This window comes from Xenopus laevis, chromosome 2S (genome assembly GCF_017654675.1).
Source record: "Xenopus laevis strain J_2021 chromosome 2S, Xenopus_laevis_v10.1, whole genome shotgun sequence".
Classification (NCBI taxonomy): domain Eukaryota; kingdom Metazoa; phylum Chordata; class Amphibia; order Anura; family Pipidae; genus Xenopus; species Xenopus laevis.
The window spans coordinates 86196476-86217750 of record NC_054374.1 but is presented as its reverse complement, the minus strand read 5'-3'; the positions used below and the strand labels follow the sequence as shown (position 1 = coordinate 86217750).

The 21275-nt window shown below is 38.1% G+C and overlaps 1 protein-coding gene across 1 annotated transcript; it reads right to left on the bottom strand.

Annotated features, from left to right (window-relative positions):
* Positions 1–937: 937 nt before the first annotated feature.
* Positions 938–20923, bottom strand: ssc4d.S (scavenger receptor cysteine rich family, 4 domains S homeolog). The gene is made up of 10 exons (XM_018248736.2): positions 20809–20923; positions 18421–18453; positions 17175–17480; positions 16159–16230; positions 15609–15923; positions 13886–13966; positions 13724–13798; positions 9940–10251; positions 8502–8579; positions 938–1630 (listed from the first exon to the last, which is right to left on the bottom strand). The coding sequence occupies exons 1-10, from the start codon at positions 20921–20923 to the stop codon at positions 1317–1319; spliced, it is 1701 nt and encodes a 566-aa protein (XP_018104225.1). The 3' UTR covers positions 938–1316.
* Positions 20924–21275: the final 352 nt, after the last annotated feature.

Below are 21275 nucleotides of genomic sequence, written 5' to 3'. Positions count from 1 at the left end.
GCTGCCACTTTGCAAAGTGATCTGTCTAAACTGGAAAACTGGGCAGCAAACTGGAAAATGAGGTTCAATGTTGATAAATGCAAGGTTATGCACTTTGGCAAAAATAATATAAATGCAAGTTATACACTAAATGGCAATGTGTTGGGAGTTTCCTTAAATGAAAAGGATCTAGGGGTCTTTGTAGATAACACGTTGTCTAATTCTGGGCAGTGTCATTCTGTGGCTACTAAAGCAAATAAAGTTCTGTCTTGCATAAAAAAGGGCATTAACTCAAGGGATGAAAACATAATTATGCCTTTTTATAGGTCCCTGGTAAGGCCTCATCTGGAGTATGCAGTTCAGTTTTGGACTCCAGTCCTTAAGAGGGATATAAATGAGCTGGAGAGAGTGCAGAGACGTGCAACTAAATTGGTTAGAGGGACGGAAGACTTAAATTATGAGGGTAGACTATCAAGGTTGGGGTTGTTTTCTCTGGAAAAAAGGCGCTTGCGAGGGGACATGATTACACTTTACAAGTACATTAGAGGACATTATAGACAAATGGCAGGGGACCTTTTTACCCATAAAGTGGATCACCGTACCAGAGGCCACCCCTTTAGACTAGAAGAAAAGAACTTTCATTTGAAGCAACGTAGGGGGTTCTTCACAGTCAGGACAGTGAGATTGTGGAATGCACTGCCGGGTGATGTTGTGATGGCTGATTCAGTTAATGCCTTTAAGAATGGCTTGGATGATTTTTTGGACAGACATAATATTAAAGGCTATTGTGATACTAAACTCTATAGTTAATATAGGTATGGGTATATAGAATTTTAATTAAAAGTAGGGAGGGGTGTGTGTATGGATGCTGGGTTTTCATTTGGAGGGGTTGAACTTGATGGACTTTGTCTTTTTTCAACCCAATTTAACTATGTAACTATGTAACTATGTAACAGTACAATTTGTTTTATTAATCTATAGATACCATATAATTTATTATCCTCATCATGCATGGTGAGTCCACTCTTAACTGTGATGGTGCCACTTGACAGACAATAGCACAAATGTTATGTGTAGGAGGACAATATTAGCATAAGAAAACCTGGTTCAGAAATTAGACTGAATCTAGACAGAAAATACTGCATAAAACAATAAATCCAAATAAATGGTAAAGACAACCAATATCTTTAGCATAATCTTGTTTTTTTCTGCTTAACCTGATACATTTAATGGGTAAATAAAGTGCAAATTGATCTGGAACAAAGGAAGATACAAAATTAAATACAAAACAAGTTAATTTACATATTTTCATGATTTGTTGTTTAAGTAACCGATCACTAAAGTCCACACAACACACCAGCATCCTCTGAGTGGTCACAGTTATGGACATTCCAGCGTATGTAGGAACATTGCAGGAGGGAGCTTTCATTGCCCTGACATTTTACATTGTCAAATAAGATGTACCCATTGCCACGTCCGTACCATGCTTCTCCTCTAGCTTTTAGAGCAGGTCCACAGCCTAAGGATCGGCACACCACCTTTGCTGCTTTTAGGTCCCATGCGTCATCACACACTGTTCCCCATTGCAAAAGGAAAAAGATCTCCAACCGGCCTTCACATCTATTGCTGCCATTCACCAAGCGAAGAGAACCTAGCACAGATAGAACAACTGTCAATTAATAACCAGCTGGAGATGCAGAAACGGAAATAAAACAAAATCTTAATACTTGAAATTATATTTGAGTGTTGAAGACTGATTTGCAAAAAAAATAGGAAAGATACATTTAAAAGTAGACAGTACAGGTTTTTGTTGTGCATTTGGCTCAATGTTATGCACCTTCTTGTTATGTATTGGTGTGCACCTTCTTTTTATGTATTCCTTTGGGAAATATTGAATGAAAAGTGGACCATACAGTTGATTAATGCCAGCACATTGGTATTGTTTCCTTATAAACAATGGAAGAGTTCAAGTCTTAGGGCAGAGACACATGCTCAGATTCGGGGAGATTAGTCGATTAGCGGACGGGAAGACACGCAAAGGCAGTTTGGGAGATTGTCGCCCAGAATAGGAGGCGATTAGTCGCCAGGCGACTAAATCTCCCCAAATCTGCTTGTGTTTACTGACCCTAAGAGCTCAATCAATGTACATATATTAGAATGCACAATTTGAATTCTTGGTGCAAGCAAATGTACTAATATACACACATCAAAGAGGAAAACAGAGCAAACAGAAGGGCATGATAAACAGTTTTTAATTCATTCAATTACTATGTCTCTGATACTGCTGCTTACGCACAGGTAAGGTTCATACAAAAACATATTGGCAACAGAAACTATACTTTCATTCTCTACTATACTGGGGACACATTGAATTCTAGATGACCTTGGTTACAAACATAACATAATATTTACATGATTTAATGGGAGGGCTTATAGCCGTTTGGAATTTCAGGTATAGCTCATCAGCTCACAATGACAAAAGGAATAATCTTTGCAGTATATATTTATAATGTTTTTAAGATATCCAGTACAAAACTTTACATTCTATATCAAAACATGAAACACAATCCCCTTGTACTCCATGGGAAACAAATGACAGAGATGGGAAAAGATACTGTGATTATATTTTGCCATACACAAGATACATATTAGTACTAAATGGCTACATGCACAGATTGCACAATACTGCCTGTCATTGCATTTACTGAACAACTGACAAGGACATGAAAGGATTCCATTTTAGAAGATTATACTCCATATATCAAATAAAGACTTTGACCTTGTATCACAATACCATGTTTGATTGTTAAGTTAGAGGCCCCTTGTAATTATTGTACCGTTGTACCAGAAGGAGAATTGTACCACAAGCAGTGCCGGGCCAGGTTTGTCAGTTGCCCCAGGCAACTTAGGTTCCCCGCCGCAGCTGTGCGGAACCGAGAACTAGCGTGCGGAACCGAGGGCGCGCGTGCGTAATTGTGCGTAACCGAGGGCGCGCGTGCGTAATCGTGCGTAACCGAGGGCGCGCGTGCGTAATTGTGCGCACACGGCGCGCGGCTAAGGGTGCCCGTGCGCAAAGCACTTTGACTTCACAGAGCGCACCCACTTTTCAATTTTGTAACACTTGCCGGACTAGTATTAGGCTGCATATAAGTGTTTTGTGCCTACCCTTAGTTCCGGCCCTGACCATAAGAAGCTATGGGCTGCTGGTTATGGAAAGTAACAGATCAGCTATTTGCTCTATTTCTAAATAAAGATAATGTTAAAGAAGTAGGCTATTACATACATTCAATTTTGGTGTTTTTGCAAGCCCTGGTTTCCCAGCCTATTCTTGTGAAGATATGTGTTTAAGAACATGCCCCTAGGATCACTTTATTTTCTGCTGAATTAAGGAATTAAGGACCGGCTTTGGGCTCACACTAGACTCCAGGCATGACGGTAGCATACCAAATGGCATACCTCCCAACATTTTGGAAGTAAAAAAGAGGGACAAAATTTTTTTTCCGCCCGTAGCACAGCAATTTTTTTGACCACACCCCTTTCTGTGGCCAAACCCCCTAATTACCATGTTCGTTTTACAAAATTTGGCAGGTTATGAAAGTTTGAAAATATTTCTCCTTATCTAAACTGTGTTTTTGTGTCTCAAAATTGTTACAAAGTATCTTATTTGCACCTGTTAACTGATCGGTGTTCTCTGCTAAAACCCAATTAAGTGAGAAACTTTGTTTCTTTTTCTGGCTGTTCAGTGCAGAGAAAAGAGGGACTTTCCAGTACAAATGAGGGACTGCGGGTTGAGCTGTCAAAAGAGGGACTGTCCCTCCGAAAAAGGGACAGTTGGGAGGTATGCAAATGGCACAGCTGGAAAAGCCCAGTGATGAGTTTATTGGTCTCCCTTCTGCAGCTCAATCTACAAATATACAAAAATGCCGCTCATGGTAACTAAGAGCCGAATTTCCGGCTTTCAACCAGGAAATTTGGCTCTTCTAGTGCAAAGTGTGCTCTGCACTAGCGACGTGGACCCCCCCCCACCCCGGTCTGGAAAAGTGAGTGCTGTGGGGAGGGGGAGGGCAGCAAAACGAAGCCCGCCTCTGGCGGCGAAATGTGCAGGATCGGCCCTGACCGTACCCGTGCCATTGTCTAATTTCTACCTTGCCTTATCTGTGCTTTAAAGTATTTGTTCCTGTTTTCTAAGCAACTGTCCAGCCTCTGTCCCAGTTCAGCTTCCTCCTTAATTCCTAATTTACTCTTAAAAAGCAAGAGCCACAACTCCTAAGCTTAGCCTCTCAACAGCTGGGCAGAGCATGTGTGGTGCCACTGACACTAAATGATGGTCAACAAGATCTATGATGACATGGTCATGTGAACATGTTTTAAATGGAATGTCAACCCAAAAAATATTTTTTCCTACTAAATTAAAACATAATTCTAAGCAACTTTGCAATATACAGTCATTACGCATTTTTTATTAAGTTACTTGTATATGTAATGCTATTGAAAGCAGTGTTTGTCCCTTTCTATTTTCTGCTCTGATGGCTCAGATTTTTAAAACAATGTAATTCAAGGCAGCTGATTAATAGACCTGTCTGTGCTGGGGAACTAAGACTTTTGCAACACTTTTGCTCAAAAAGGAATAACCAGGAGTAAAGCCGATGCTCCTTTCAATAGCAATTGTTTTTTAGATTAGATGCCACAGAGTATCTAGGTTCTCAGAGGGTGCTGCAATGTGACCAATTAGATGATCTAATATTGAAATCAGCCTTATGGGCACCAATAGCAGTACAAACATCCCTTCAGTATTTATTGAATTAGCCACAACCTCTTTACAAAGCCTGGGACATGAATGCAAGGTTTCCTGGCACCTAAGGCTACTGTTAGGTTATGATCAATACTTCCATACTGGGTCAAGCACATCTAGGACACTATTCTTTAATCCTCACCACAGCAAGCTACAAATAATCATGTCAGGCAACTAAACCCTATTAGGAGTAGAGGAGTTCTTAATTTCACTCGTAATCAAGTCTGACACATTTAATGCTAGCTTTGTGTTTCCCTTTAGTTACAAGATCTGTTATTATTATATTATTATTATTATTATTAATAATAATAATATGTATTGTTATACAAAGAACATACAGAATTACATACATAGCGATCAGTAACTGATACAAAACACATACAGTATATATGCATATAGGTATTATATTATATATATTGTATAATGGATAGCACACCGCTTCCAAGTTGCACCCAGTTGCACCCACATCCGCCAACGTCATGTTGGCTATACATGCTTTACTCAATACACGTGTGGTTGCTGATTCTTTATTGGGGATATATACAGTATATATATATATATATATATATATATATATATATATATATATATATAATACAAGTGGTGTCCGCACTGTGCCCCTGCTTCAAAAACCTGGGTGCTCGGTCAAATAATTTATGTATACGGTGATTCAAAGTGGAGCCGCACTCCAGTTTCTTCGAATGTGCAAACATTTTTTATTGTTACAGTATCACTGGTGCAACCAACATTTCGGCCCCCATTAGGGCCTTTATGAAGCATAAAGTGCTAGTGAAAGTGCAAGGTTTTATACCCTCACTTACATCAAAAAAAGGTGGCAACCATAAAATCATCTCATTAACACTTAAGAAGAATTTTTAGAGCAAAATATTTAAGGGTTACCCATCTAGGTGTCAAATATATATATTTATGGAAAATATAAGGACATTAGCAAGGGCCACATGTAAAATGTACTGTGTAAGCTTTATGGCTTATTGCAGTAGGTTTTATTCTCAAGCTAGAGGCTAGTTCTTGTTAAGGTCATCTCTTATTTATGCATATGATCAGTTTAGTAATACACAACCCCAAACTGGAAATTTGTTGCTTTGTAGCCTCATCATGAAAAGTCTTTAATCTGTGTATTGTGTATAGATTGGATGCATTTGCGGTTTTCACAACATCCATCCCCTCCCCCATGGTAATGCTCACATTTGCACTCATTTCATAGCTACATAGATGATGTTAATGGGCCTGTCCCCTCCCTTTCCTTTCCAGCATAGAGACCACAGGCCCATTAAGCACCTGCCATAGTTTTTGCCAAGGATTTCAATGGAATGATCAGCTCCAGGAAGATGTTTAGCTTTCTATTTTTGCCCAGTAATGATAGGCACATGCTCAGTATTAATAAGGAGTGCAAAAAATGCTAATTTACTGGTACCTGTTACCTTTACACAGTGCAGCAATCAGGGGAGCACAGGTAGTTCAACTCAGTGTATCACTAAGGGTCCCAAATGTTTTCCCAAATGTACAGAGCTCCATAAGAAAAATTGGGTTTCTGATGGTGGCCCTGCATATTACAGCATCTGTAACCTACCTATTTGTCAAGCTGTGTACATAAAACTGATGATCAAATACACCACAGATCACCATCGGATCAGCAGTTGTCATTGCCATAATGAATGTTTCCTTGAATGTTTTACTCCATAAAAGATTGGCATTGAATGACATGACAGCATAAATACAGCATGATAAATAGGCCCCTTAGGGTAATGTCACTCACAGTGTTATCCTTCCAATAGTAAAATACATCATACAACCAATACTGCCTGTACAGGCTGCTATTGACTGTAATGACAACTGCTTGCCACGGCCATATGGGGCTGATTTGCAGCTAAAAACAACAAAGTATTATTTTTTTAAACAAATCTGCCATATGTGCACAGTGACAGGCAGTTGACATTAAATTCACTGACTTGAAAGAACTTTACCTGATTTAGAGCCAGGGACAATTCTTTGCCTCTTGCAGCCTGAGAAGCACTAGAAGAGCTGATTTTCCAATTTGAAGGAGAAGGAAAGTCCTATTTAATTGGGGGTGCCAAGCTAGGCACCCCCAAGTGATTATATTTACTTACCTCACTTACCTCACACCCCTGGCCGGTGCTCCTATCAGGAGAAAACTGCACCAGTCCGGGGATTCTTCCATTGAGCACCATGGAGCTCGGCTTCCTTCTTCTTTCTTCAAATTTCCCAGGGCAGACGCATGCGCAGTAGAATGAAATAGCCGACTTTTTTGTTAAAGTACAGCTTTTCACGCTACTGCGCACCTGCGAGAAGAAAGAAGAAGCCAGAAGAGGATCGCTCTGTGGTGCTTGCTGGAAGAAGACAATTACAAGAATCCTCAGCACTCATCTGATTCATTAAGAATTATTTTGCTTCATTATACATTTTACAACAGGGACTAGTTTTACCTGCAACTTACTAGCTGCTTTCAAAGTAAAACTCCCAAACTTGGCTGCCCTTTTATTAGACACCAGTGGGATCACCTGACTATAGCTGGGAAGCGTCGGAGCTACAACATGGAGCTGGTCACTGTGTCTGTATAACTATAACAAACAAGGGAAAGTTGGATGTGGGATGACTTTGACGTAGTTGGCCAGCTTAAATATATTGCAATATATGGACAAACAATCCCTGTTTTGTTTAAAGGGTAAGGCATTTTTCAGTAGCAGTATGCACAAAATGTCTCTGTCTTAAATATATTGATAATGGGTTGAGTGCTGAGGACTCTTGTAATTGTCTATATGTATTTTGTGGTCACAGCCTCTTTGCAACCCCGCCTAATGGTTTTAAAAACTAGTGGTGAGCACAACTTTCCCTTGCTTGCTGGAAAAACCCCAGGTTAACTGCATTAAAATCTATAATAGCATATTTCCAGCTTTCAAATAATAATGGACCACTATGTGGATTTAAATGTATATTGTAGAAAAGCTTCTATTCTAGACACAGAAAAGCATCAGTTGGTGGTCTACAGTAATAGCTCTTCTCACGTAACTGTGTAGAAAATCGCAAATGAACTGAATGTTGATATTCAGCCATGGACAAAAAGATTGAAGCATCATTTTATGAATCCTGAATCTCTGTGATTAACAGAAATGAACATCTTGGGCAGTCATTTCACATATCATTGTGCAGAACATACATGTATTCTTCGTTACTGCTTAGGATGCCTTTCATGAGAGAGAAGCTGCTACCATTTTCTATGATTTCATCTGCCTGTATGGATAAAGCTCCTCTAGCTAAAACTTGTGTAATGACTGCCGATGCTCATGCTCAAGAGCTGTGACACGGTCTATTAAAGGTTAATGCTGTTGCTGGGCAGAATTCAGCAATCTCCCCCTCTATTCTAGGCTGCAATGGGAAAACTTGCAGCTGAGCTGTAGATCTGCTCTGCAAGAAGATTAATATGGAAGAGAACATTCCTGCTGCAAAAGGGAAAGCCTTTTGTGCCATTCTGGGAAATAACCCTTTCCAGACAAATGGAAATGGGAAAGGGCAGCTTCGTAAATTCTAATATATGGCTTTAATGATGCCAAACATGTTACATGACATAACCATATGTCAAAGAGAAGCCGAAGGATTAATACAAGCTCCAGGGAAAGTCTGTTGTGTGGTATATTCCATTTTAATTTTGAAAGTACAAGAATCCTTTTTTGCATGACTACTGCACACTTACCATCTTTTGGAGGTGTTGCCGATTCAGTCGTTTCTTCAAAACCATTTGCTTTAGAAATCCATTCGGACTCCTTCACACCTAATAAAAATTAAATAAAAAGTGATTAAGTACATATTAAACATTTGCTATCTGAACTACCTATAATTAGATATGTACATTAATCTATATTGATAAGGATTAGAATTTTGGAGAAAGCAACATTAGACACCTTCCCCAAAATTACACTCACTGCTGATCTTCTTAGCATGAGCTAAATGCTCCATTTCATTGGCAACTCTTAGCAATCAGGGGGGCATTTGTGTTGATCAGGATGTGAAACAGTTGCACAATTTACTTCAGGTCTAGTTAGCCATAGTAATAATTTACTGGTCTGCCATTGAAAGGAAACATCTGATTGGAAAGGGTGACTATTCATGGGGCAAACTTTGGTATTGTTATTGTACTACATCAATCAAGATAACGGTTTATTGGCTTAAAGAGATACTGACATCAGAAAATAACCCTTTTTATTATCTATCATAACATTGTCTTTGAATGCTATTTATAATTTTGCCATAAAAGTATTTGCCTGATGCTTTTACATTACCTTTCTTACTACCCTGTTCCTCTATGTGGGGACTGCCATATTTGTGCAGCAGTAGTCCGTTAGCATTAGAAACTCTGACAGGTTGGCAAAACAGGAAGAGGAAGAAACGAAATTTACGCACACCGGAGTGCTTTAATATCCAGAAACTTTATTGGTCCATGTTAAAAGGCACACATCACATCTAGCTTGACGCTTTTCGGGCGCAGGCGCCCTTAATCATAAGGTTGGCAAAACAGTCAGGTTTAGGAACTTCAAGTGACAATTACTTACAAAAGCAGAACTATCAGCAACAAATGATCAACATGACCTATAGGTAACTTTTAATGTAGATTATTATTTTAAAAAGACAATTTTTAGTGTCAGTATCACTTTAATGGGAATACTGGACCAGATGCATCTAAAGTGCATGTCTTCTTTCACTGCAGCTGTGGTGCGGGATACAATATTTAAGCAATAGCTGCCCTTTGCTATAGGTGCCAATATTGCAGTCAGGAAAAGGTACATTTCTTATATTTAAGAAGTGGTTGCTACTGTGGAAGAGCACAATGTACTTAGCATTTTTCAAACACTGAACAAAGTTGCTCCTGGGCAGTAACCCATAGCAACCAATGAGATGTTTGCTTTCAGTCTTGTTGCAGGCTGAAAAAGGCTAAACATTAGATTTGCCCAGTGTTTATTAATGAGCCACACTGCTTCATGTCCAGTCCCCAGGGCATCTGGACCTTCAACAGAGACGGATGCCAGAGAAACTAGTTAGTGGGGAAGACTGGCTATGTCAGTCCCTATGAAAAGAATCTTCTTTGTTTATAACTCTCAATGAGATTATAATTGCACATGTCATCAACTAATCACCTTGGCAGATAACCCCTGCATCCTCATGATGACCACAGTTGTGCTGACCCCAGCCTAGGTTGAAGCAATCTGTTAGGTATTTCTCTGTACCAACACAGTCCACATTGTCAAGGAGGATTGAACCACTACCGTAGCCAAAGTAACTCAAAGTGGTGGCCACAATGGCTGGGCCACAGCCCATCTGTTTGCAAACCACCTGCGCATTGTTGTAATCCCAGTCATCATCACACACAGTCCCCCAGGTGTCTTCATAGAGAACTTCCACTCTGCCTTGACAACTGCTGTTTCCATTTACTAACCTAATGCTGCCACCTGTCGGACATAAACAGAAATAGCAAAAGAGAAATGAATTGTAAATGAAATGAATTTAATAGGACTGGCTTTCACTTTATAACAATGACACTATTGCCATATTTTGGAGCATTAGTACATTCACTAGAATTTCACACTTGAGTATTAATACAATGTGTCTGTAGAATTCTATATATGTATGAGACCTGTTATCCAGAACGCTTGGGCCCTGGGGGTTTCAGTAATATGAATCTCCATACTTTGTCTTCTAAAAAAATATGAAATAAACCCAATATGACTGTTTTGTCTCCAATAAGGATTCATTAAATTTTAGTTAGGACCAAGTACAATGTACTGTTTTAGTCAGTCCTTTTTAAAAATGTAAATTATTTGATTAAATGAAGTCTATGAGAGATGGCCTTCTTGAAATTTGGAACTTTCTGTGTAATGGAACACATACTGTACTTACAAATACATTACTTAAAAGGAACATGAGAGCATGCTATTTGCCTTTAAACAAGGCCAAGATCCAAAAATGGTTTTATGCTGTTTATGTCACTGAAGCATTATTGCATTAATAAACATCCTTTCCCATTTTTACAACTTTATCACAAGTAAATATATATCATATGTATATTCTTTTCCATTAATTGACAATAAACATGACATCAAAACATCAAAATATTTGGTGAACAAAACAAAATATCATTAGCAATGAAAAAAGGAATTCAGTCGTCACTATGATTCATATAAAGTCTGGAACTGCGAAAGTGCTCAGGGGAGCAATATGATTATATTTACATAAATTATTTTGGGGATTTAGATCTTTAGATCCCTAATAACTGAATGATTAGCATGCATTTTAATGATTTGCTCATTATCTAAATGTTACTGTCTTTGGTTATAAAATTCACAACATTTTCTTTAGTTTATTTATGGAAAGAATAATTACCCAAAACTAGACAGGAATATATATGATTTTGCTCAGAGCTTAAAGAGATATTGCCAAACACAAAATCCTGGGGTCTACAGGATACATGAGACGCATGGGCTTAAATTGTAGGCAAAATTTAAAATTGAATAAGGCTAGAAATGCTGTATTTTGTATACTAAACATAAATATGAACTTACTGCACCACAAGCCTAAATAAACAAATTAATTATACTTTCAAAGTTGGCCACAGGCGGTCACCGTATTGTAACTTTGTTAAACATCTTTGCAAGACAAGACTGTGCACATGCTCAGTGAGGTCTGGGCTGCTTAGGGATCGTCATAAATGATCAAAACAGCACAAGTCAAATAATATCTACCAGAAGCTGATACAGCAAGACTGATTAATAATGAGAATATGCGGACTGCACTAGGTCCTGTGTTGTCATGTAATCTAATGTGGATTTTATAGTTTTTGTATTGTTTAATACAAACTTTCTCCAACTCTGCAGAACCAGTGGCTGCAGCAAAATAATCCTTCAATGAGAATCCCAGTTTATCTGTTTAAATCTGGATCCATGATCTTTGTCCCTGCAGCTGGAGTTGGAAACAGTAAAAGGGATGTAAAGGCAAAAATAAAATCCAATACAAATCTCTACACAGTTGCCGACTGCCCTACAGGGAAAAAAGCAAAGCTGCTTGAGTTCTGCATGGCTGGGAAGTACCTGCACAGCAGTTAGGGACCGTCTGACAATTCCTATCCACAGCAGCAAATGAAGTGAGAATTTCACTGCATACAGTCAGGTTTCTTATAAAAACGGTACACATTTTTTAATCAAAGTATATGGAGATAAGTTTTTTTTTAATAAAAGCAAGTAAAAATGTGATTTTATTGTTTTGCATTTTCATGCCTTTTAAGGTCACATTTTTCTCTGAAGTGTTTAATTAGCTATAGCCATTATGCAGAGGAGACACATTGGCTGCAGCATGACACTCTTTTTTTATACCCCACCTCCTGTCCCAGCAGCTATGAGTTCAGTGGATACAGCACACCTTACCGCACATATACAGTATGTCACTATACGTTTTCCTTTTTTTTCAGGGCTATGACACATGATATGGATTTTGAGATAACTTTATGGGCGCTGTAGAAGCACAGACAGTAGCCTTAGGCAAGCAACTGTAATCCATATAAAGTCTGTTTTCTACTAGGCTACCCATGGTAATTCCTATTGCTGTCAGTGGAAAGGCTCCCTTGGATATGATTTTGAATGCCAGAAATGTCTTGCACTGGATTAAGAAAAAAATACATTATTCTAGTGGCTCTGTTGCATTTATATAGACTTAATAATGGTATTTGCCATGCTCAGAAAGAGAAAATAATTGGATTCATCAGATAACAACACTTTTGTAATTGGCAGGGTGCATGCTTGTCAAATTTTGCGTTGCACCATTCGATCAGTGTCTCTGGACACAGGTCCTTGCACTCCACAATTTAGCACACGGATCTCTGTTTCCATATGAACACAACACTACCTACTACGTGAATTTGGAAATGCTGTATTCATTAGAGCCAGGGCTATGGAGGCACAAAGACAGGTGTCAAGTAAAAGGCTGCATTTGTACCTTGGGCTGGATTAAACATATCCAGCCATTGCAGGTGTGCTGTAATGAACACTAAGGAGCTCAATTTTGGACCCCTTTGTGCTCTTCTACCCAGAGATTTGATATTTGGGGCCCAAAGTGTTTTTACTGTGCAGATTTTATGGAATCATCCTGTACTCTCTAGTTTTTTAAAAAAATATTCCTTTATTCCGCCTTCTTAATGTCTGTGCTCATACCATACCCCTGTAAATAAATATATACTCATATTCATTATCATTATTATTGTAGAAGAAGCCTGGCTATCTGTAATTTATGGTACAACTCTCCACATCTATGAAGTTACCCAAACAATCATGCTGATATGAAAAAAACACAAAGATGTGGATAGATAGCACAGATGCGCAGAATATCTAAGGACAGGCAAAATCCAATTCACTAGGGGGTGGGTACCAATATTTTAATGTTTTACTGATTTTTTTCTATCTCAGATAAGGGATTACTTAAATAAATGGTTCAAACTTGGAAAAAAATTAAAGCATGAAACTAGCAATAAAAACAAGAATCGCATCTGCTATACAGAAACTCATTATGCAGGAAGCTCTGGATTATGGAAAGGCCATCTCCCACAGACTCCATTTTATCCAAATATTTAAAAATTCCTTTTTCGCTGTAATAAGAATTCCTTGTACTTAATCCCAACTAAGGTATAATTAATCCTTATTGAAAGCAAAACCAGCCTATTGGGTTTATTTAATGTTTACAGGATTTTCTAGTTGAATATGAATGGTATGAATATCCAAATTACAGAAAGATATGTTATCCGGAAAGCCACAGGTCCCAAGCATTTTGGATAACAGGTTAATTTATGATGTGCTATTTGCAGAATATACCTCTGCCTTTCCAACCAGTGCACATGATTTGACTCCATACAAATGGATTCTTAGAAAGAATACTTACTTTTTCTACCAGACTGGAGAATAGAAGTTACGAGAAAATCTGTTTCTGGAGAGGGTTTATCTGCACCCCATGTAGCTGTTTAGAATAATTGGAATAATTAAGGTCAGCTATAGATTATGATGAGCAGTTGTGAAGGAAGTAGGAGGGGGTATTTTTTCCTACCTGTCGCTGTGCCAGTAGGAAATGCTGCAGCGTCACCAGTGGTTGCTGTGCTGTTGGCTGCTGTTGTCGCACTCCCAACACCTAAATAAAAAAAACCCAGGATGCTTTAAAAATTGTCTCCCTGTGCAAATACAATAATAAATCTTAAATCTCAGAAAGTCATTGGGATTTTGCTTGAACTTGCCATAAATGGTATTTGCCGTATTGATCGGAATATTTCTAAATATATTATAGAATGTATCCTTCTGTCAGGGAGCAGTGGGCAAGATAAATGTCTCTGTTTTGCTTCAAATGCTCTAGTTTTCCATTCGTAGTTTAGCAAAATTACAGCCACATTGTTAATTTTTGTTTGTATTCATGTTTTAAAAAGTGCGGGTGGATTATTAGTAATGTTGGCATATGTTGTAAGCCTTTTGCTGTTAAGGGACATTGGAAGTTGCAGGTCAAATGGCCAATGGATGAGAATTCTAGCTATGACTCAACATCTTACATAGCTGCAGTTTGGGTTTCCCAAGACCAAATCTTAAAGACTTAACAAGTGTTCCCCAGTGTGGCTCTAGATTAGTGGTGCCCAACCACTTAGCATTAAGTTCTACCACTGCAGTTGGATTGTCAGGACTGTGGTACAGTACCAATACAAATGTAACATTTTACATGCTATTAAAATACACATTTGTTACACAATTGTTAAATAATATCAAGCATATCATTTTTGTAAATGTTGATAACGGTAAAATAGGGTGAAATAATGGTGCGCTTGTGCTCCATAAAGAGAGAAAGCATGTCTGCACCAAAAAGTTATCCAATTTCTTAACTATCCATTAAAGAACCAATTTGGGCCCAATGGCATATGCCTATAGTGCCTGGATAATCTGCTTTTGGTACCACTGGCTGTAGCAATTTAGCACAATCTGTAAAAGTACAGCTAATGTTCCATATGGAATTTCTGTCTGGATCAAAACTTATATCACTCCAGACAGTTGTAAATTTGTAATATACTAGTAATGGGCTTGAAAATATACACTATATGGCCAAAAGTAATAGAAGGTGATTTAACATGTCATAGAGTAGGAGTACATCTGCAATAGATGCCTGTTTGTTGTTTTAACTATACATAATAAAGCTGGACAGTGACTTTTATCCCATGTGTGTGGAATGGTTCTCTCACCCACCAAACCCCCCTACATATGATGTCCACTGGATGGAGACCAGTATGAGGAAACCAACACACCATTTGGATTGGACACAATGAAAGAGTGGCTGCAGCAGGGGCATGTGAGTCTCTTTTTCTTTCAAAAGTAATAGAACACTATATATGGCCAAAAATATCTGGACAACCTTTGTTGTATTGTATCTCCTCAGTTTTAACTCTCATTGTTTCAGTTTCAAACTGTCTATGGAATCTTCAGCCCAAGAACTATTCATCCAACCTTACTAATGAGAAGTTTAGCAGGAAAAATGTCCAACATATTAAAGCCATGGGTTTTAGTATGAGATGTTGGACAGACAGGTGTCTTGATACAACTTTTGACCCTAGAGAGTAGTACTAATATTTGGGTACATAAAGAATTCATTATGTTTCATACTTCATTATGGAACATTGAGTTGCTTAAAGATATGTTGATAAATCACATGCAACTGCATAGCAAGACTACAATACATTTCTATGGTTTCTTTTAAACAAATTCATAGGAACTAAGCCTTAAATGTTTATAGTATTTACCAGAACAAATGATGCCTGCATCTTCGTGATGCCCACAGTTGTGGATTCCCCAGCCAAGACTGTAGCAGGCAGAAAGGTATGGCTCTGACCCATCACAGTTGACATTATCCAGTAATATTAACCCTGTGCCATAGCCAAAGTAAGCATTACTTTTGTAGTCCAAGGCTTGACCACAGCCAACCTGACGGCAAACAACACTTGCATCGCTTAGGCCCCAGTCGTCATCACATACCGTACCCCAGTTTCCTTTGAACAGTATCTCAACCCTTCCTTGGCAGGAGTCAGCTCCACTAACTAATCTGATGCTGCCATCTCCTGCAAATATACAACAATTGTGCATTTTAAATTTGCTTCTGAAACAAAGAAACATTTATACCAGTGCAGAGCAACAGTACATTATATTAAATGTATACAAAACCTGGTTGTGGTTTGGTATTACTGGTCCTTTAAAAATATTGTAAATATCTCAAGAAAAATCTAACTAAATCTATAAAAAAAGAAATGCATTTTCAGCATCAACGTAAGTGTGAACAATGTAACTCTTACTCACTTTGACCATTCTGCAAGGAGGTAGAGGCAGCTTTTGTCGAGTGCCCTTTGCTTGCTGGCGTTGGTAAGAACTCTGCAATAAGTCTATTGTCAATTTACTTTTAAAAATAAAGACAAGTTAAGTGATACAGTTTCAATGTAAAAGTGTTCTGGCCGAGGGAGATCATGCACCAATGCAAAAGATGCGGCATGATGAGCTGATCTATGCTAAAATAAAGCAGCACTGTAGTTACAATGCACAATGCATCTCTGTGTTAATGTGAAGCCAAATAAAAAGCTGACATATACTCAATATTTTCTCCTTAACCCCCAATATCTTTAATGGGTTGCATCAGCTCTGAAGTAGTATAAGACTAAAGTATATATATATATATATATATATATATATATATATATATATATATATATATATATATATATATATATGCTGAAAATGCACACTGACACCAATGAAAGGTTTTTTTTTTTTACTTCTTGCCATGCTGGAGGAGATTTAAAAAGCTAAATATTTGCAAACTCCACCCTGCCTGTTATCCACCCAGCCTTCATCTTGTTCCCTACACCAAACAATAAGGCCAGTGCAACAAGTGATAGATCCCTATACAATTAATTTACTAAAAACAGACCCCCACATCACTAAAGTCTGGGCACTCATGGATTAAGCACTCTCAGATTTGACTAGCCTTCAATTAAAAACAACTACAACAGTTTAAATCTAAAGTACTGTGAATGTTAAAAATGGGAGGAAAAACCAATTTTCTAGATTATATTAAAGGTACTTTTAAATGTGCAGCCCTTTACAGTACATAAATTCAATATATAAATCAGGTATGGACAACCTTTGGCCCCCTGATACAGCAACTAACTACATTTAGAAGCCTCTTTTTATTGGGTAAATTTGTGGATGGACACTGGGAGTTGTCTTTGAAAACATTAACGGACTCAAACAAAATTAGGAACCATCAGTTCATACTATAATCATTTTTCCTATGATAGAAAGGAACCAAACCTTTTTACCATTACATGTGACAGCAACATCTTCGTAGTGGTAGCAGTTGTGGATTCCCCATCCAAGACTCCTGCATTGGCTCAGTGCTGTCTCTCTTCCTTTGCAATCCACATTGTCTAAATGAATCGGTCCAGTGCCCTGACCAAAAGAGATCCTGAGGGGAATAGCAACTGCATGGCCACAGCCCAACTGCCGGCAAACCACATTAGCATCTACAATGTCCCAGTCATCGTCACATACTGTTCCCCAAGTTCCATTGTGTAGAACTTCAAGTCGGCCTTGACATCGGTTCTTCCCATTCACTAATCGAATTCCTGCTAAAAAAAATGTTTGTAAAAAGGCAGTAAATAAGCACTTGAGTATACTATATTTCGTACATGACTAGAAAAAACTCTTCTTCAATGGGAGGGAGAGTTAGTAAAATGCATTGGGTGAGAAGGAGAGGTGCAGACGGAATAGACATTATTGTATCTGAATTTTCAAAATATGGACAGCAGCATGTACTATATGTGCCTGTTTTAAATAGAAGCCAATGAAGACTATAATTTAACTTTTTTAAGTAGTGGAAGTCTTTGGGAATGCTTGAGGACTGAGCAACCTCTCCAAATATCAGTGATGAGCTAAGGGCTGATACATTTTGTATTGTTGATCCTATTATTGTATCTGAAACAGAATGATAGTTCCAGCACCACTTCCTTCACCAAAGTGTTACTGCAGTGCATTGCAAGTACATCTCTATTACCTTCAAAACATGCACCTATTATTAATTTTCCAGCAACCTGGGCTCCCAGCAATACATTGCATTTTTAAAATGCATACCTTATACAAGGACACTGAGAGTGTTGAGATAACTAAAAGTATGTCTATTAACAAATTGTAGGATCAACAAAAGGTGTTTCATTTTTATGATCAGCAGATGTAAGAAAATGCTGAAGCTGTTCACTGCCAATGAGAGCATCAAAAGATGGAGAGAACAAAACAGGAGAGCTTGCTAGTGGTTGGCGGTAAAAGAATAGTTGAGAGAAACAGTAAAAGAAGCCATCTGAACAACTAGCACCTGAAAGAAGATCACTTCCTACAATCACTTAAGCCTATTCACCAATGAATTGTCTTAAACTAGATGAGGGCATTTGCTGCTGTCATGACTTCCACTTACTCTTTCATTCAGGATGCAATTTACCATGATACTTTACTTTACAAATGCATGTAAATATAGGGTCTCTTCAGTTATTAAGCAAAGAACACCTGTCTTACCTGCATTTTCTTTTTTCACCACTGATATCTGATCTGCAAATACACGGAAGAATATAAGAAATCAACAACATACTGTAGTATGTATTTGCTTACACAGTACAAACTATTGCGAGGGGTACACCAATATAATGGACCAGAACGTTTTTTGTCTGATTCAGTATGGAGAGTCCCTTCCACTTTATCTTAAAGGGATTCTGTCATGATTTTTATGGTTTACTTGTTATTTCTAAATTACTCTGTTTACATTGCAAATAATTCACTCTATCACTTAATTTTATTTTTGTTTATTTTAAATGGTATTTTCTAGCTGTAAGATTGACATGGAGGCAGCCATCTCAGTGCATTGTGCCTGATTCTGAGCTTTGAGAAGCTTTGAGAGCCAGCACCTCAGGATGGAACTAGGTCATGGTAGACATGAGAATAGCACCCAAGTAGTAAAAAGCAACACTGCATTCATAAGCTTGCATTTGTATATGTCCTAAAGAAAAGTAATCTATTAGCGGTCTGCTTAAGGCTTGTTAAATAGATCAAATCTCATCTATGCCTTGAACTCTATCCACAGGTCTAATATACACTAAGCATTTATAGCTCAGAGGAAGAGCCAAAAAAAATCATCCATTACTGCATATATCCCCCCAACATTTCTGTATGCCTACTACACACTTTGATATTTGTCTGTCACAATGCTCTCAGGAGGAACTACTGTGATTAGTGATGGGCGGATTTATTCGCCAGGCACGAGTTTGTGGTGAATTTCCGCGTTTCATTGCCGGCGAATACATTTGCCTTGACTTTAATGGGCGTCAGAATTGTCGCCAGCGTCGGAATTGTCAGAGTTGCGGCATTTTTTCGCTGTTTTGCGAAAATTCCCCATCACTATCTGTGATCAAAAATCCTCCCTTGCCTAACCTTTAGCATATGGTTGCAACATCAGGTGGGAGCAACCAAGCTAAAAAAAATAATGATGAAGCTTGAATAGAGCTGGTCCTGCCTGCAACCCAACCCCATCCGCTCGCTGCCCGCTATTACACATGTGTCAATATAAAGGGGCGTAGCAGTGGAGAGGGGTTTTTTTATGCTGGAGGAGCCCAACCCTGTGATCCAGGTCCCCCTGTGACCACAGGGTCTGCTTCCTCCATAGTTATGCCACTGAAAGAAGAATAAAAAGTGGTAAATTCAACAAAGAATTGACAAGAGGAACTGTTTAATCAACCAGCAACAATTCTAACAAGTATTAAAGTGATGGAAAATGAAAAGGAAGTTTCATCATAAATTAGTTTAGTCAACAGTCAGATTAAAAAATTCAATTCAAGCTTTAAAATGTTATTGCATGCTTTTTCCATGCTCTGTAATATTTGGGCAGAAAGGCAATTCTTTACTAGGCGTCTCCTGCAATGCACATTACACCCTTCGCCCCTCTCTGCTTACCTTTTCTGTACAAGAGGGGGCCGTATCACTAGTGCAGAGAATGCAATCCCATTTTTTTAAACAGGAATTTGGCTCTTAAAGCTACTAGGGTTGGCAAAATGCATGAGGTGACTTGCTGAACACTTTCGTTGGCGCAGTGCTCCTGTTTGGGCAGTGGCATGGTCTGTGGGTTTGGGGAATAATTACTTAGTAACAGTTGTTAACTTTAGCTTGGCTAATGCAGTTACCAATAGCAAACAATCAACCATTGGTGTTGATCAAGCTTCTACAGTAAAGAACTACTTGGTATACTCAGTAGCACATATTACACCCTATGTTAGGAAATCAGCCCCAGATCCCTGCTTAGACCATGGCTGTATTTTAGAATTTAGAAACATATAATATTAACCTCAGACTTTTCAATTGAATTCTCACATAGATAGACAGACTTAATCTGTTTTTAGTTATGTAAATAAATTGCAGGCATAAAAAGATCATGGGTAAATAAGTGAAACACAACTCACCACAGTTTGCCAGAGAGAGATTTCACAACTTATTGTTCATCTGTATGGGATTTTAAGGAATTATTTATCAGTAGGGTTATCTATCTGATTCATCCACTGATAAATATGCTTCTAAACACCCCATACAAATCAAAAGAAAGCTGTGAAATTTCCCTCTGGCTGTGGAGAACTTTGCTTTATCCTTTCATACAGTAAATATACCACAATGTTTCTCAGTCACTAACATCATATTATTTGTTCAACTTTAATTTCCCTATGGATTTGTGTATTGACATGGGGACATGGACAGTTTAATGTAACCATAAATGGCACTTTTAGTATAAGGGATGATTCAGTAACCATTTAAGTCATACACAACATATGAGAGATTATATCTGTTTCCTTGCTGTAGTCACAATCCTGCAAAAAGATTTGAAGGTAATGTAATACTATACAAGTGACAAACTATACATCGCACCTGATGGGTTCAGTAAAAGAAGAATAATAGTTGTTGGGACAATGCAGGCTGTCAGAATCCAGGTCACTGGTCTTACAATTCGCAGCTCAAGCAAAGAATGAGAACTTATTATCATTTCTGCTGCTGGGCTCTAGCACGAGTAAACAAATGTTCCCCAGATCCTTGGAGAACTCAGCACACCTAAGGATAAAAAAACAAGTTTATGTATGTTTATTTATTTTATTTATTTATATTGTCTTATGTACTTTGTTAAATCAGTGCAACTTTACAATTAAAGCCATCTCGTATCATCTTTAAAATTAAATGGCCATTTCACATTTCACTTATTTTTGCATCTCATCAAGATAATGTAATTTATCTTTATTGTTAATATATACAAGATACTCTTAAATAATACACCTTTTTGTTTGCCCAGATGTTCATTTAGCTAAATATATTATTGGGTACCATGGCCCCACAACCCTTCC